The sequence below is a fragment of the Aquarana catesbeiana genome, linkage group LG06 (assembly GCF_042186555.1).
Source record: "Aquarana catesbeiana isolate 2022-GZ linkage group LG06, ASM4218655v1, whole genome shotgun sequence".
NCBI lineage: Eukaryota > Metazoa > Chordata > Amphibia > Anura > Ranidae > Aquarana > Aquarana catesbeiana.
The window spans coordinates 261516374-261531413 of record NC_133329.1 but is presented as its reverse complement, the minus strand read 5'-3'; the positions used below and the strand labels follow the sequence as shown (position 1 = coordinate 261531413).

The window sequence follows — 15040 nt, the reverse complement described above, 5'->3', positions numbered from 1 at the left end:
TATGAATGTAGTACTATATTTTGTATGCTTGGAGAATAAAGAGGTTCATTTTAACATGAATGAAACGTGTGCTGCAATGAGATTAATTGACATTGTTTTTATATTTTAGGACCTGAAGGCACCTTTACTGGAGAGGACTCTATTAATCTTAATGATGCAGATGAAGGTTTTTCGTCAGGGGCCTCCGTTAGCAGCCAGCCAGTTGGAGCCAAACCAACTTCATCTTCATCTCAAAGAAGTGGTTCAAGAAAAGGTGGCAGCGTGCGATCAGTCAAAGAGAGAGAACAACCTAGTCCATCCAAGCCTAATGAAAGTCGAGAGAGCACACCTAGAAAACAGCCTGTTCCCACAGCTGCAGATACTTCACTTGAAGCGATTGAGCTATCACCTATGAAAAAGCACCTGAGCCTTCCAGCAGGCCACGTGGTGCCAAAGGCAAATAGTCTCAGCCTGATCCGAACCTCCAGCACTTCATCCAGTAAATCTTTTGACTATGTTAATGGCAGTCAGGCTGGTGGAAGTGGTGGGATAGATGGAGTGACAAACCTTTCCACTTGCAACACCAACCGCTTTTCAACAATAAGCTTACAAGAGGACCGATTAGGCCAAGCAGGAGAGGGCAAAGACCTATTATCTGCTGGTGCCCCCTTGACCAAACAATCTCGATCCCCAAGTTTCAATATGCAGTTAATCTCCCAAGTGTAGATTCCCCTGCTGTCTTTTAGAAACTGTGCAACTTTGCATAGGATGAGAAAGTTCTGTTATTTAGTTCCAAATCCTATTGATTTCTATCATAGAATTGTGTTCATGCAAAGCTAGAGCAATACAAATTACTGTCCCTAAATTCCTGATCCCTATTCTACATACATGCAGTTTTTTCTTGTCCAAAACTCCCACCATTTTCTTCCCTTTCCTGGGTGAAGTGCAATTTAGAAAAAAAAATCCCATTTCATTACTGTGAGTTTGCAATGGATTTTCACCAAAAAGATGGTCAACTTCAAGGAAGTGTTGGGAATGTGCTTGTAGCTTGCACTCAAGTTACACAATGTCTTCATCTACCACATATCCATGTTACCTTCTTTAAGTGTCATTGGATCTTTGAGTTACATCCGTCTGTTTACTGTGACTTTGGACACTCCCATTTACTGCTCATTTCTGGTAATCTTTGGCAAACGTGTACTCCAAGAGATGACATTTATCATCTGTTGACAGCGTTTTAATTTTGGTTTGCTTCATTTTTAATTTCCCAAAATATGCGTCTTCCCTCCCTATGTGGGGTTTGTCTGACCTAAGGATTTAAACTTGGACAAAAAAAGAACTAAATGAAAACCAGATTGTCTGTTTAGGATGTTCACTTTACCTACTGGCCAATGCTTGCAGTTGGATGTCAAGTTCAATGTCGGGTAAAAGGAGGGACTCTATAGGCTGTCTTTCGATTTGCAATCAGCCGAAGAGCCCTCTCAGCTGCTCCCCTAAATCCCCTTTTCCCAATATCTATTTAGATCTCAAACCCACTCACAATGTTTGTTCCAATCCAGCCAGGCCAGTTATGAGAACACATCAGGGAGTGTCATACAGCCTGCTGGAATTGCTGTTGTACAAAATGATATTATGTTCTCTGTTCTTTTGGTAAGCCTCTTAACCACACTGCCATTGGTATTTGATCATTTGTTTTGTAAATTGTGATAACATCCCTAGACTTACACGATTCTGGAAGGGTGGGGATAGTGGGTGTGCTGATTAGTGCTGTGTGACTCCCACAATCACCAACAACCCACTAAAGCAAGATTAAATGTTTTGGCTTTACTTCTGCTAATCTAGCTGTAAATGTATTGGGTTGTTCAATGGCAGCATTTGGAAACTAGTTACATTATCCATTCGAGTACTGTGTGGTTGAAGATGTTATTTTTTTCTGTCCAGTAGCTCGTTTATTTGGAGCAGTACTAGCCTGCTAGTGTCCCTTAGCTTTTAGATGTTTACACTGTTACTGTCTAAATGACAAAATTCTGTCATTTGTTTTGGGCAACTAAGTTATTGTTAGCTGCAGATGCTAACAACCAAGACTTGACATTGTATTGCGTACTAGCTATTCGTTCTGATAAGGCCTGTCTTCTTGCCCTATAAAAATAATAGCTGGTTACTGGTGCGCACAGATGTGCTGTGTCATGCTGTGTGCTTGCTGTAAAGTGACATACTTTTGTGTTTTGACGTATGCTAAGAGAGATTATAATGTCTTCTTCATGCTGGATAACTCAGAATAGCAACAGCCTAACTTGCAGCTCTCAATCAAATGAAGCTTGGAAAAAGTAGCTGCTAACTGGCACCCCTAAAAGAAGTTCAGAAGGGACCAGTATACTGTATTAACAAGTGGATGTAATGCTGGCTGTAAGTCCTGTCTGCTGGGCTGCTGCTATGGACGTGGCAATAATAATATAAACAATTATATTGTGTATATGCAGACTTATTTCTTTTGCTGAAGACAGCTGATGCAGTGTTTGGCTCAGCGTCAAGGTCCGTGTTGATTTGGCTGAGCTGATGAAGCAGTAGCTTCCATATGTTACTTTCCTTTTATTGTAAAATCTGACATTTTCTAGAATGGGACAGAGTTAATGTTATACATGCAGTGAGAGTCAGTCTTAGTAAGATTTACTAGGCTGCATTGATCAGGCTTATTTAATTAGTAAATGAACAATGTGAGTAGAAAACCTTCAGAATTAATATGTTACTTATCATATTACAGTAATGTAAAATTTAAATAGTTGTTCTAAATAAAACTGGCCATACACTGAATGAATATTGACCTTTTCCTACTGGCTGAAATTTGATCAGTGGGGTAGCCCTGTTGGCGCCACTCCACCCAACATGCTTCAAATGAAAAACTAAAGGAGCAAGGCAGAAAATTGGCAGCCAAATAGCACCTACATCCAGTCAGATGCACGCGCTGTTCAGCTATTCTGACAGCCCATGGTGGTCGCAGTCTGCATTCAATAGCCACAGCAGGAGATTTGTCCATTTGTGCTATTTAGTAGCTCATCTAGTTTACAGTACAGCTTACAAAATATAATTATTGAATATTTTCAACTAAAAGACCTTCCTAAGAGCAAACATCACAAGGTGCTTACTGTGTGAGCCCTTGGCATACCAGTAAAGCTTCTACTGGACCACTCTCCTAAAGAGGAACTTCACTCCCCCCCTCTTTAACTTTTTGCCACTACACAATTCACATACTCAACCAGCCAGTGAATCCAGTGTTGTTATACTTTGAACTGCTGTCACAAGCCAGGTCTTGCGTTTCCATTCTTGTTGCTGAAGTCATCGGGTACTGGCTGCCTTTTCCTGATTCAGGTAGCTCAGACCCCTGATGATGCACTGACGGGCCGACCCACTTCCAGCCACATGAATGCAACTTGGAGCATTCTGGGGTATGACATGCATGTCCCAGGAAGCTTCAGAGTGCTAGAGATGTCATTTTCACCTAGGCTTGAATATCGTTTGGGCGACTGGGCACACAAAAGAAAAAATAATTGCTATTTTAGGTTTGTAAGGGGGAAAGCCGTGATGTCCTAGTGCATCTTGTGGGTGAAGGTTTGCTTTAGGCCCCTTGCACATGGGCACTTTCCGTTTTTGATCAGCAGTGGATCTGTCCGCGAATCCTCAGCTGATCAGAGTAGGGCAGGTCTGTGTCCGCTCCGTTTATGCAGAGCGAACGTGGATAGAGTCCGCTATTCTCTGTTTGGGCAGCTGCGTGTAAACAGACTCTGCTGTCTGTGTACACCTGACTACTTTCTGATCCACCTACATGAAGGAGAACTGATCCCTTTCCTTTTTTTGTTTTGTTTTTAGTGGATCGGATTGGAAGTAGGTGGGTGGAAATGGACATAAGTCCATTTCCACCCACCAGTCCATAGGGGGAGCGGAGGGTCCGAACGGGTCCACCTGATCAGGCAGATCTGCTCAACGCGGTCGTGTAAAAGGGGCCTCAAGCTTCACCATATAAGTTACAATCTGACAGTATAATAATTGTACAATCTCATTTTGATGTATTAAAACTGTGTAGTGTGAGGACTTGCCAAAAGCATCATTTCAAGTTGTATCCAATCAAGCAGGCCCTTGAACTACCTAGTTTGTGGTACAACTAAAGAAGATTGTATATTCTGATTATAATGTGTGTAGCTTAAAGTGGAAGTATAGGCTAATATATCTGCTTCTTAAAATGTTGAATTGGCTGCCAGCGCACAGGAAAGGACCAAAAACAGACATGCAGCATTTTTTCCCATACAGTACACTACGATTTGTGTTACTGTGCATTGTTGTGTTTTGTAATGTAAGTGCCTAAGAGCTGTGTTGCTTCATTACATTACAAAATATTCAATCACTTTGTATCCAGCAAGGCAGCCCTTAAACCAACAAAGTAGTTGGTAGATTTAAAGGTAATTGTAGCTCTAAATTAGAGTGTTGGGAACAGTTGCTGCTCTTCAACCACCTGACCTCCCACATTGCACACTGAGAAGATTGGAGACAGTGTATGAGGTGAGGCAGGTGACCTCTGACCCTCTATTTACCAACAATAACAGCCGCAGTTACTCTATTTCTTTCCCAACACTTGGTAATAGAGAAATGATCCTATTTGCATATGAGCTGCATTCTTACAGATACTGTGCCAAGATGACTCCATATCTGTATATAAGTTACTGGTATATTTTAAAGTCCCACTATACCATAAAACAATACCATAACATTAGGATTAAAAGTTCCTACCTGTACCAAAACTAAGATAACAGAAATTTATAAAACTTTGCTGTGTGGCCTATTGCTTGTTTTAAGCTAATGTTTGAGGCCAAAAAGATTCACCAAAATGACATCTGATAGTGTTCTACAAGAAAGTTAAAGGGGTGTAAAGGAAATGTAAAAAAATAACACAAACATCTCTATACTTTCCTGCTCTGTGCGATGGAATTGCACAGAGCGGCCCAGAACCTCGTCTTCTCAGGTCCCCCCCCGCTGGCACACCTGGCTCCTCCTCTGTCCAGTGCCCCCAAGGGAAGCCGATTCCCATGGGGGCACTAGTGCGTGCTCGCTGCTGAGCCCCGCTGCTGTGTCTATTGACACAGACAACGGAACTTTGCCCCCGCCCCCTCTTCACTTGCTTTGCTGAGGCAGCAAAAGCCATGGGCTTCCAGTGTTGTCAATCAAAGGCTGTGAGACACAGAAGCGAGGGGAGAGAAGAGCTGCAGACGTGCACAGCACTGGTTTTAAAGGGGGGGAGGGAGCGGGGCCAAAACCGATGCCTAAACAAGGAATGCATTAAGGTAATGTTTAGACTTGAGAACCATTTTAAAGGACAGCAAATCAACTGTGCATTGGATGATATCACTCCCTGCTTTGCAATGGCGGCTTTAAATATTTTACCTTTTGATAGCCTCCAGAAACGTATGCACAATATTCATTAATGTTATTAAAATCATATTTATATAAATCCATGTAACAACAGTAAATGATTTGGCTATAGTGACCCTTTACAATCAACCCATTTTAATGAATAGCAATTGTTAATATATGTTGATGTAAAATAGGCAAGCATATATTTTTGTAAGTGAATCTACAGCTATTAAACCCGCAACTAAAAGCATTACTTCCTGTGCATTAAAATGTATATATCACTAGAATTATATCTAAATGCAAACCGTTACAAAGATTGGCAATTCAAGCTGGTCATATGATCAAAAACTACCTAAGCAGAGGATAACCTCAGTGCAAACTGCAGATGTATGCACATGCAAATCTCATCTTTTCATGCAAATGTTAAGCTTGGCAACCTTCTCTCTCTCCCCAGGATCCTCTCAGTTGGTTAGTTAAAGTGATAAGGAGTGATCATTGACCAATGGGAAACCTCTAAAGGTGAGGGGGCAAACCTTGACTTTAATAGGATATATCTATAATTTTTAATGAAGGTAGTAACCTCTGATTTTTTTTTTTTTCCCATTATATACTCTGAATTGCTAAACTTTGTGGCAAGTTTACGTTAAGGCAGTGTTCCTCAATGTCCTGGTTGTGAATTGGGTTAAGGTGGGTGTAGGATGTTAATTCTGCCCACTTCTGTTAGCCATGTCCTCCAACCTGTAACTCCAAAATGCTGGTTTCAGAGTGACTCTGGTTGCTGCATCTATTTGTTTTCTTATGCTATATCCAGGGCCCATAGAAGGCTGTGAGGAAATCCAGCGACTCTGGAAGATCAGAGTAGAATGCTATGGCTAAAAGATAAAAGATTTGCTGTTTAAAGCAGTGGATTTGTAAATCAAGGCTGCAGCGGCAGGTACAAGTAATGTCCTCCTTGCTTTAAATGATACACAGACCTGATCTTTGTACATTTTTACTTTAAACCATCATACATGGGAACATTGTCTTACTTAACTTGTAAAACTGATCTAAAGAGCATCAAGTTTAGCCTGCATTTTTTCCTGCCTTTGTACCTACCTACTCTTGCCAGGGCAGGAAGTGAAGTAAAATCTCATCAGGAGAAACACAGACTGCAACAATAACCTGACAGAAGTTTTGATCCTTACCTTACCTATAAAAAAAAAAAAAGTTGTGGCTGTTGATGGTAGCACAGCTTGAACCTTGCTTAAAGGATAAATAAATGTGCCTTGATAACATTGCACCCGCGATCAGCAGATCACAGGTGCCATGCAGGACTCCTACAGTCTGTGTAAGCTGCCTGCCCGTATATTGTACGAGCAGGCAGTTTCACAGAGACAGGAAAAAAATCAATGAACTACCAGAGCGCTCAACAGCACTCTGGTAGTTCATTGAGAACTACAAGCCGACATCCGCAAAGGCTGTCGGTACTTGTAGTTCACTCATTCACAGAACTCTGTGAGTGAATGACGTGGCCTTGTAGGCATCATTCATTCAGCAGGTACAGAGAGAAGATACCCATCCTGCTGTCACAGGGAGCTGCTGCAGGATCAGAAACATGTTACCCTAAAAACGGGCGGAACATGTAGCATGTCCCTGAAGGTGAACTTATCCTTTAGAGCTTATTTAATGCTACAGACAGCAGTCCAATTAAAATCTGTATTCAGCACTCCTAAACTGCAGTTAAATGGTGCTTTTAGGTCCAGCTGCACTTTTAATAAACATTATACATGTGTACTTGTTCCTGCAGCTAATGTAGAAATGGCAATATGATAGGTTGACTTTACTAAAGATATACCACTTTTCCAGCGTCATTGCCTGGTCATGTGTTTGTATCCATTTTTGTAGGAAACAAGTTGCTTCTGGCCACCACTAGATGTAAGGATATTTCAGAGCCGGGTGTACGAAGAGCCAGGAGGTCTCACAATATTATGGAGGACTCCTCATCAGAAAAGAGAACACATCATATTGGCATTTTTCAGAAGCTGGTACAAATGTATAATTTTTAGCGAAAGCTCAGTCGTACTAAAGGGGTTCAGAGAATCTCCTAAATGCTTGTTAAATGCTTTGGAATGGTTTTGAAAATGTCACTTCTCACTCCAGCATTTACAGGCTTAAATTAAACAGTACCTGTGTGTTTGAGGCCTACAAACTTCGTATAGCTCACTCAGTCAAATACATTTGTGCTGGTAGCTGATATATGGTAACTTTAGAGCCCAATCACCTCCACAAAAACTAAAATGGACAGTGGCAGTTTAGGGAACAGAATATATAACTGATTGAATGGTGGGAAGCTTTTTTCGTGTCTGAATTTCAGCTAAAATTGTCGACTTAAAGCACAATTTCATGTTCTGGCAAATGTAATACTGTAAGGAAGGGGAAAATCAATCCGTTATAAATCACAATATTAATTACTTTGTTACCCTATGTTATATGTTTCTGCAGCATCCAAGCTATAACTCTGAGAGACTTGTTGTAGACTGTTGTTGTGTCTATAGTACCTTTAAAAGAACAAGTAGAATTTGAGCTTTTGTCATTGGACAGAAGCTATAGCTCTAAAGCCGATGCAAGCATAAGGCCCCTTTCACACTGGAGCGGTTTTCAGGCGGTATTGCGCTAAAAATACCGCCTGAAAACCGCCCCTAAACAGCCTCCGCTGTTTGTTCAGTGTGAAAGCCCGAGGGCTTTCACACTGAAGCGGTGCGCTCGCAGAACGGTAAAAAAAGTCCTGCGAGCCGCTTCTTTGGAGCGGGGAAGGAGCTGTGTATTCACCGCTCCTAAACCGCTCCTGCCCATTGAAATCAATGGGACAGTGCGGCTATACCGCGGCTATAGCCGCGCTGTACGAGCAGATTTAACCCTTTTTCGGCCGCCAGCAGGGGTTAAAACCGAACCGCTAGCGGCCGAATACCGCTGCAAGAACGACGGTACAGCAGCGCTAAAAATAGCGCTGTTGTACCGCCAACGCCCCCACCGCCCCAGTGTGAAAGGGGCCTAAGGGTCTACATTATAAATATGTGACATTTTTTCTGCAATGTCACGGTGTAGTGGTAGAGGGATCTCTTTAAAGTATGAATTTGCTGGATTTTGTGGTACTTATTTATTATCATCCTAGTAAAGAAAATAACAGGATATTGCCATGCATGGACTGTTTATCTGTTAATGTAATGGTATTGAGAACATATGGAGCACATTGGAGTATTTTTATATCATTGAAGATGGAAAATTTTTATTTTTGGTATACATTTTGAAATGTGTCATTTTAGCAGGATCCTATAGAAATATTGCTAAACAAGCACAGTATTTCCAAGAGATTTTTGCCACTTAACCTTTCGCAACAGTCCCACAGAAAGCTTTTAGGGGTAGTTTCAAGTTCTATTTTGTGTCCTCCTTAGCATAGTCAGTTCTAAATATTGTCTTGTAAAAATGTCTGTTTCTTAGTTTTTTTTTTCTCTAAGTCAGTGTGTGTATGGGGCAGGAAGGGATTATGGGAAATCATAGAACAGTTCTTATTAATGTGATGGCCAAAGTTGGTCCATGGAAATTTGTCACAGATGTACCCTCCACATGAATAAAATTATTCCTATGTAAGGAAAACTGTTGATAGGGCTAAGATGCACAATGTGGTGATAGAAAATGTGCAGCAATATTTTGTTAGACCTGTCCAAAATTTGCACAGCCACAGAACTAAGGGAGCTATACTCAACCTTTCCGCTAATGGTTCCATGCACAGGAGTCAGTCATCCCAGCACACAGGGATCAAGTCAGAGCTGTAAGCTAAGCTGCTCAAGCGCAGCTCAGTTTACATGCTGGTAGAGGGTGGGTGCGTCTTATTGCAGAAGAGACATTGCATGTTTCTTCTGCAATAAAAAGGCTGCCCGTTCACAGTGAATAACAACGGAACTTTAATTCCGCTTTAAAAGTATCGGTCCAGTATTCTCAGGATTTCTGCATGTATTTCATTACAAAAGATTCCAGCCTAGTTTTCCTTTATTTTGCTTTTACAGGATATTGCTTTCAAATTTCTTTTAGGAATTTTATTGACAATCATTTGGTATGTAAATCAAAGCATAGAATACTTTGTGTTCAGGAGTTATTGCTTTGTGTTCAGGAGTTATTATGCTGTATGTATGAGTGTTTTAGTTCTGTTTGTTATATATATTTGTATATGAGAACATTTTAAGATTTTAAGTTTGTTTTTTAATGTTTGCAAGACTTGTAAACATTCTAATCTTGTACTATTCAAGTATTTCTTTTACATGACATGACATTTTTGAAATGTAATTATCTAAGACAGATGTACAGGCTGGGTGCTGGGGTTCTGTTTCAAGTCCTAAAATCCCTGATTTTGATATATTATTAATTAGTCACTTTGTGGGTCCCAAAACAAAAGCACGTTGGAAGGTGTGGTAGAACATGTATTCTGACCTGTTAACTGGGCTTCCATTCTTTTCTAATTTTTTCATATATATTAGATTTTACTTAGTAATTTTATATACTGAAAGCAATTTCACCCTACTTTCTGTTAGTTTCTTTCCATTTCTATTCCATTCTATTTAGGACTAACAAATTAAATGGAACTCCTTAATCTGTCAGCAATAATGGATACTTTGTTTCCTAGAACAGTTAGCCAAAAGCTATCCACAGAGGTAATCCATAAATAACATCAAATTTTATTAAAACATAAATACTTTTTTTTTTAAATTAAAGTAACTACAGTATATCACTAAAATAAAGGTTCAATATACTTTTGCCCCTACAAAGAAGACATGAAATACCTATCCTGATGCCCACACTGCCAGTCTTTGCAGTGGTGAAGAAGAGTGATGACAAGCAAATTAACAATCCTGGAAATTTAGATCCTATAGGTTCTTTAGCCTGTGTTTTTCTTTAACTATTTTAGAGATTGACAGCAGGTAAGCTGAGTTAGTATTCCAGTGTCTTCTTTGCAAGGGTCACTTTTTTAACCTTTATTTTAGTGACAGAGTTACTTTAAGAAAAGCTTTGTAATAAAAGGAATAATGTGCAAAGTTCATTTCTGTCCTTTTATGTATAAATTAATTGGCAGCCCATGGGCAAGAAATTAATATTTGATTGCTTGATTGATGACAATCTTGCTGTTTGAACAAACTAAAATCACAAATCCATCTAGGCTGTTTACTAGCATTGCCTCGATTTTGTTTTCCCAGTGGCAAGGCAATATCTTAAAGGGCTTGGTCAAAAAAACACGTTACTCAAATAATTCCCCACCATTTGAGTACTTTTACGAGGTTTATGAGCAGATTTGTGAATTAGGTTTTAATGTCTCAAGTTGTTTTTTATTATTATTTCAATATCGTATTGTCTTCTTGCTTACATTTTTTTATTCTATGCTATAACTCAGGGTTGGACCATTTGTAATCTCACTAGAGATGGTTGCATGCAGTTAAATTTTCACGTTTTCTCATTCTAGAAAATAAGCCCCAAATCTGATATTTATTATGCAGTGAAATGCATAATAAGTAAAGTTCCAAACCTAACAACTTGAGAAATAAAAGAAGCTTGTGCTGCTGTATGTACAGAGGGTTACAGGACCCTAGTACGTCATGGCTTTACATATAACATACAGTTTTTTCAGAGCACTACTCCATATATAAATCCACCGATCAAAAAATGTTGGTTAGTTTCACCACCACACCAAAGCATTGACTACTTACTGCCTTTTAGGTTCTACATAGTGAAATACTTGGAGTCATTTCCATGAGCCAATAACACACAGTGCTACCAATGGCTTCCCTTTTGTAGCTTGCTGTGAAAGCAAACTGTACATGGCCCAAATATGTTCATGTAGTAAGGATTCAAACTGCATCCTATTTGAATAGTTAGCTACATCAATTCAGCAGCCATCAATAGAAACAACTCGTATTTAGCAATCTTTTGCGGGCTATAGAAAAGTTAGTTGTATTTCACTGGTATTTCATTTTAGGTGGTGAATTATTTTAAAGTTCACCTGTGCCTAGACTAGTGACATTAAAGTTTATATATATATATTTAAAAAACAATAAAAGCTCTTTAAAGAAGAATGATCACCATTGTTTTTAAATTATTGTTGTATCTCCCAGGTGACCAAGTACAAGAAGCACTTGTTCCCATACGGATTCATGGCTTCATTGTACTATAAAAAAACAATCTTTTTTTCTGTTTATGCTTGCTGTAGTTCTACCCCAGTCTGAAGCCCAATTTATAGGGGTTTGGGAGAGTTACAGCCAGCTCTAACCCCCACACCCTCTTCATTCTTCTGTTTAATGAATATTAATATCATCCTGAAACACTTTTTGGGGGAAGCTCCCTCTTCTGTGTCATCCCCTGCACCAAGATTGCTCTATCCTCACGCATTGGCAGTATCAGGCTGGAGGGAAAAGCAAGAGAGAATGACAGTGGCTGCAGACCAGCATGGTTAATTATAATAACACAAGCCACAACCCAAACTGGCAGCTTTTACTCTCTGGCAATGGAGCCCAGATCTGCCAACTTGCGGGGACGAGTACCAGCTGGCAGCTTGACTTGTATTTTTATGAATGACCACGCTCATCTGCAGCCACTGCCATTCAAACACAAGCTGGCATATAATACTACTGTAGTCACTCTAGCTGCAATAGCAAGCAGGCAGGTCAGAGCTTTATAGTATTTCCTCAGTTACGAGGCAGAGGAAAGGAGGCACATAGCTACAGATGTGTGCCCCTCTGCCCTGTGTGCACTGTCAATACCCCCTCAACTCAGTGTAAGCTGTCACTGCCACCTCTTCCCTCTCTGTGCCTGTCTGCCTCCCCAAATAACGTGTCTCCTTGCTAGCAGCTTAATTGAACAGCAGTGGGGGGAAGGTTGGATTCTTGCATTTGTCCTTTGGTGCATGGAGGTTGATATACTAAAACTGGAGAGTGCAGAATCTGGTGCAGCTCTGCAAAGAAACCAATCTGCTTCCAGTTTTTTTTTTTTTTTTTTGTCAAAGCTTAATTGAACAAGCTGAAGTTAGAAGCTGATTGGCTACCATGCACAGCTGCACCAGGTTTTGCACTCTCCGATTTTATTATTATTATACAGTATTTATATAGCGCCAACAGTTTGCACAGCGCTTTTCAATTGGAGAGGGAACAGCACAATTACAATACAGTTCAATACAGAAGGGACAGGGGGGGCTAAACCAACCCCAATATGGCCATAAAGCTATTCATTCTCAAAGATGACAACAAAGACTCAGATATTGACTGAGACCAAATTTTAAACAACTTGGAAGAACCTGTTGTGTTAGAGGCCTGGCAGTCAGACAAGATTCTGGTGCAATAGAAAATATTAGGAAAAATAATCTGATTAATGTGCCTGTGTTCTCAAATTTGAAGGTTCATTTTTCTGTAATGTCAGAGGCTAGAGAGGTGAATAAAGAGCTTTTACTGCTTGTTTAGTGTATATAAATACGTGTGTGAGTGTCCATAGTTTGAGCAAAGGTCCGCTTTAAATTATGCCGTTCTATTTTATTCAATTTCTCTTGTTCTATAGAACGGTTACTGAAACTGTAGTTATTCATTCTGAGAGCTATTACATTTCAAAGGGCAGCTCTTGAAGGACAACTTCACCCTAGTGTATTGGGGAAAAGGGGTTGGTTGTAGGCATGTGTTGCCCTGTTAGCACATTTCACCAGTTTAAAAATGACAGTGAAAGGCTTTCAAATATGTGAATTGTGTTTTTGGAGCCAGGATAATATTTAACTAATTTCATTGACTTCCCCTTTCTCCTCTAAAGCTTGCCAAAAAAATGATCAGTCTGACAAACAATTTGGAGAAGCAGAGTACTACCTTCGAAGAGCATTTGCAGCAGCTTATTTATATAATTTCCATTACTGTTTTTTATTATAAGCTTTCTTTTTATATCTGTTGATTTGCTATCACTCAAAGCTGGTGAGCTAACTGGTGCCCCTTTGCCTGCATGAAGGCATTCAGTGGTATGCTAGTGTAAAACAAAGTTTAGTTTATGTGCTAAGAGGAGCACTGCTGCTTTCTGGGCTTGCACACTTTTGCAGGCTCACTGATCTCTATGGTGACAAGTAAGCTGCGTCTTTCCACATTGTCTGGGATTTAGCAGTTTACTCCTGCCTCTTGGGACCAGTGTACTTTTGTTATTTCTGTAAAGTGCAGAAGGAATAAAACCTATTGAAGATCATATTATCGGTGCATGTTAGACAATATTTATAACTGTCTTACTGGAAGCTGGTAAATGCTGTTCACTGTTGTTGAAATGTGAAACTTAGTTGCTGTTAACAAATGTAAATATCTACCAGAGAATAAAAGAAATATTTTAATTCATTGTAAATAGAGATGTACAAATTTCCGAATCATCCAGAATATCTATACTATGTTAAATAAATATTGTACTGTTTCTTGCTTCACAAGTCTTTTTATTTAACCACTTACCCACTGGGCACATAAACCCCCTTCCTAACCAGACCTATTTTCAGCTTTCGGTGCTCTCACATTTTGAATGACAGTTACTCCGTCATGCAACACTGTACCCATATGAAACTGTTGTCCTTTTTTTCACACAAATAGAGCTTTTTTTTGGTGGTATTTGATCATCTCCTGAGTTTTTTATTTTTTGTGCTACAAATGAAAAAAGACTGAAAATGTTGTAAAATAAATGCATTTTTCTTCATTTCTGTTATAAAGTCATGCACATTAGTAAGTTCTCTTCATAACTTTTGTCCAAAATTTATACTGCTACATATCTTTGGTAAAAATAATCCAAATCAGTGTAAATGTCTTTGTCAACGTTATAGAGTCTACAAGCTATGGTGGCAATTATTGAAAATTGATCACACCTGATGTACTGAAGGCCTGTCTCATTTCTTGAGACCCTAACAAGCCAGGAAAGTACAAATACACCCCCCCCCCCCTCCAAATGACACCTTTTTGGAAAGTAGACATTCCAAGGTATTTAGTAAAAGGCATGGTTAGTTTTTTGAAGTTGTCGTTTTCTCCCACAATTTTTTGCAAAATGAAGATTTTTTTTTTTTTGTTCTTACAAAATTGTCAGAAGTTATTTCTCTCACATGGCATGTGCATACCACAAATGACACCCCCAAAATACATTCTGCTACTCCTCCTGAGTATGCTAATATGAGACTTTTACACAACATTGAAGTAGCACCTTTAGGCGTTCTCAGAGCATAAATTACACATCTCATTTCTCAACTACCTATTACACTTTTGAAGGCCCTGGAGCACCAGGACAATGGAAATTCCCACAAAAATTACCCTATTTTGAAAAGCAAACACCGCAACGTATAATCTATGAGGCATAATGAGTCTTTTGGACGTTTCATGTTGTTTTTCCAGAGGTTTTTGGAAAACATGGAAAAAAAATTCAAATGCATTTTTTTTTTTTTTTACACAAAGTTGTCCATTTATATGATATTTCCAACACATAGCATGTACATAGCAAAAATGACACCCCAAAATACATTTTGCTACTCCTCCTGAGTATGGCGATCCCACAGGTGAGACTTTTACACAGCCTGGCCACATACAGAGGCCCAACATCCAAGGAGCACCATCAGGTGTTCTTGGGACATAAATTACGCATCTAATTTCCTGAC

The 15040-nt window shown here is 39.6% G+C and overlaps 1 protein-coding gene across 4 annotated transcripts in view; it reads left to right on the top strand.

The window, feature by feature from the left end:
- Nucleotides 1-13824, top strand: part of HYCC2 (hyccin PI4KA lipid kinase complex subunit 2) — a 239660-nt gene extending 225836 nt beyond the window's left edge. For all 4 annotated transcript variants that reach the window (XM_073633247.1, XM_073633246.1, XM_073633250.1 and 1 more), the window contains one exon: nt 110-13824. In XM_073633247.1, the coding sequence (XP_073489348.1) occupies nt 110-705 (596 nt within the window). In that variant the 3' untranslated portion in view covers nt 706-13824. The remainder of the gene's footprint in view (nt 1-109) is intronic.
- The last annotated feature ends 1216 nt before the right edge of the window (nt 13825-15040 follow it).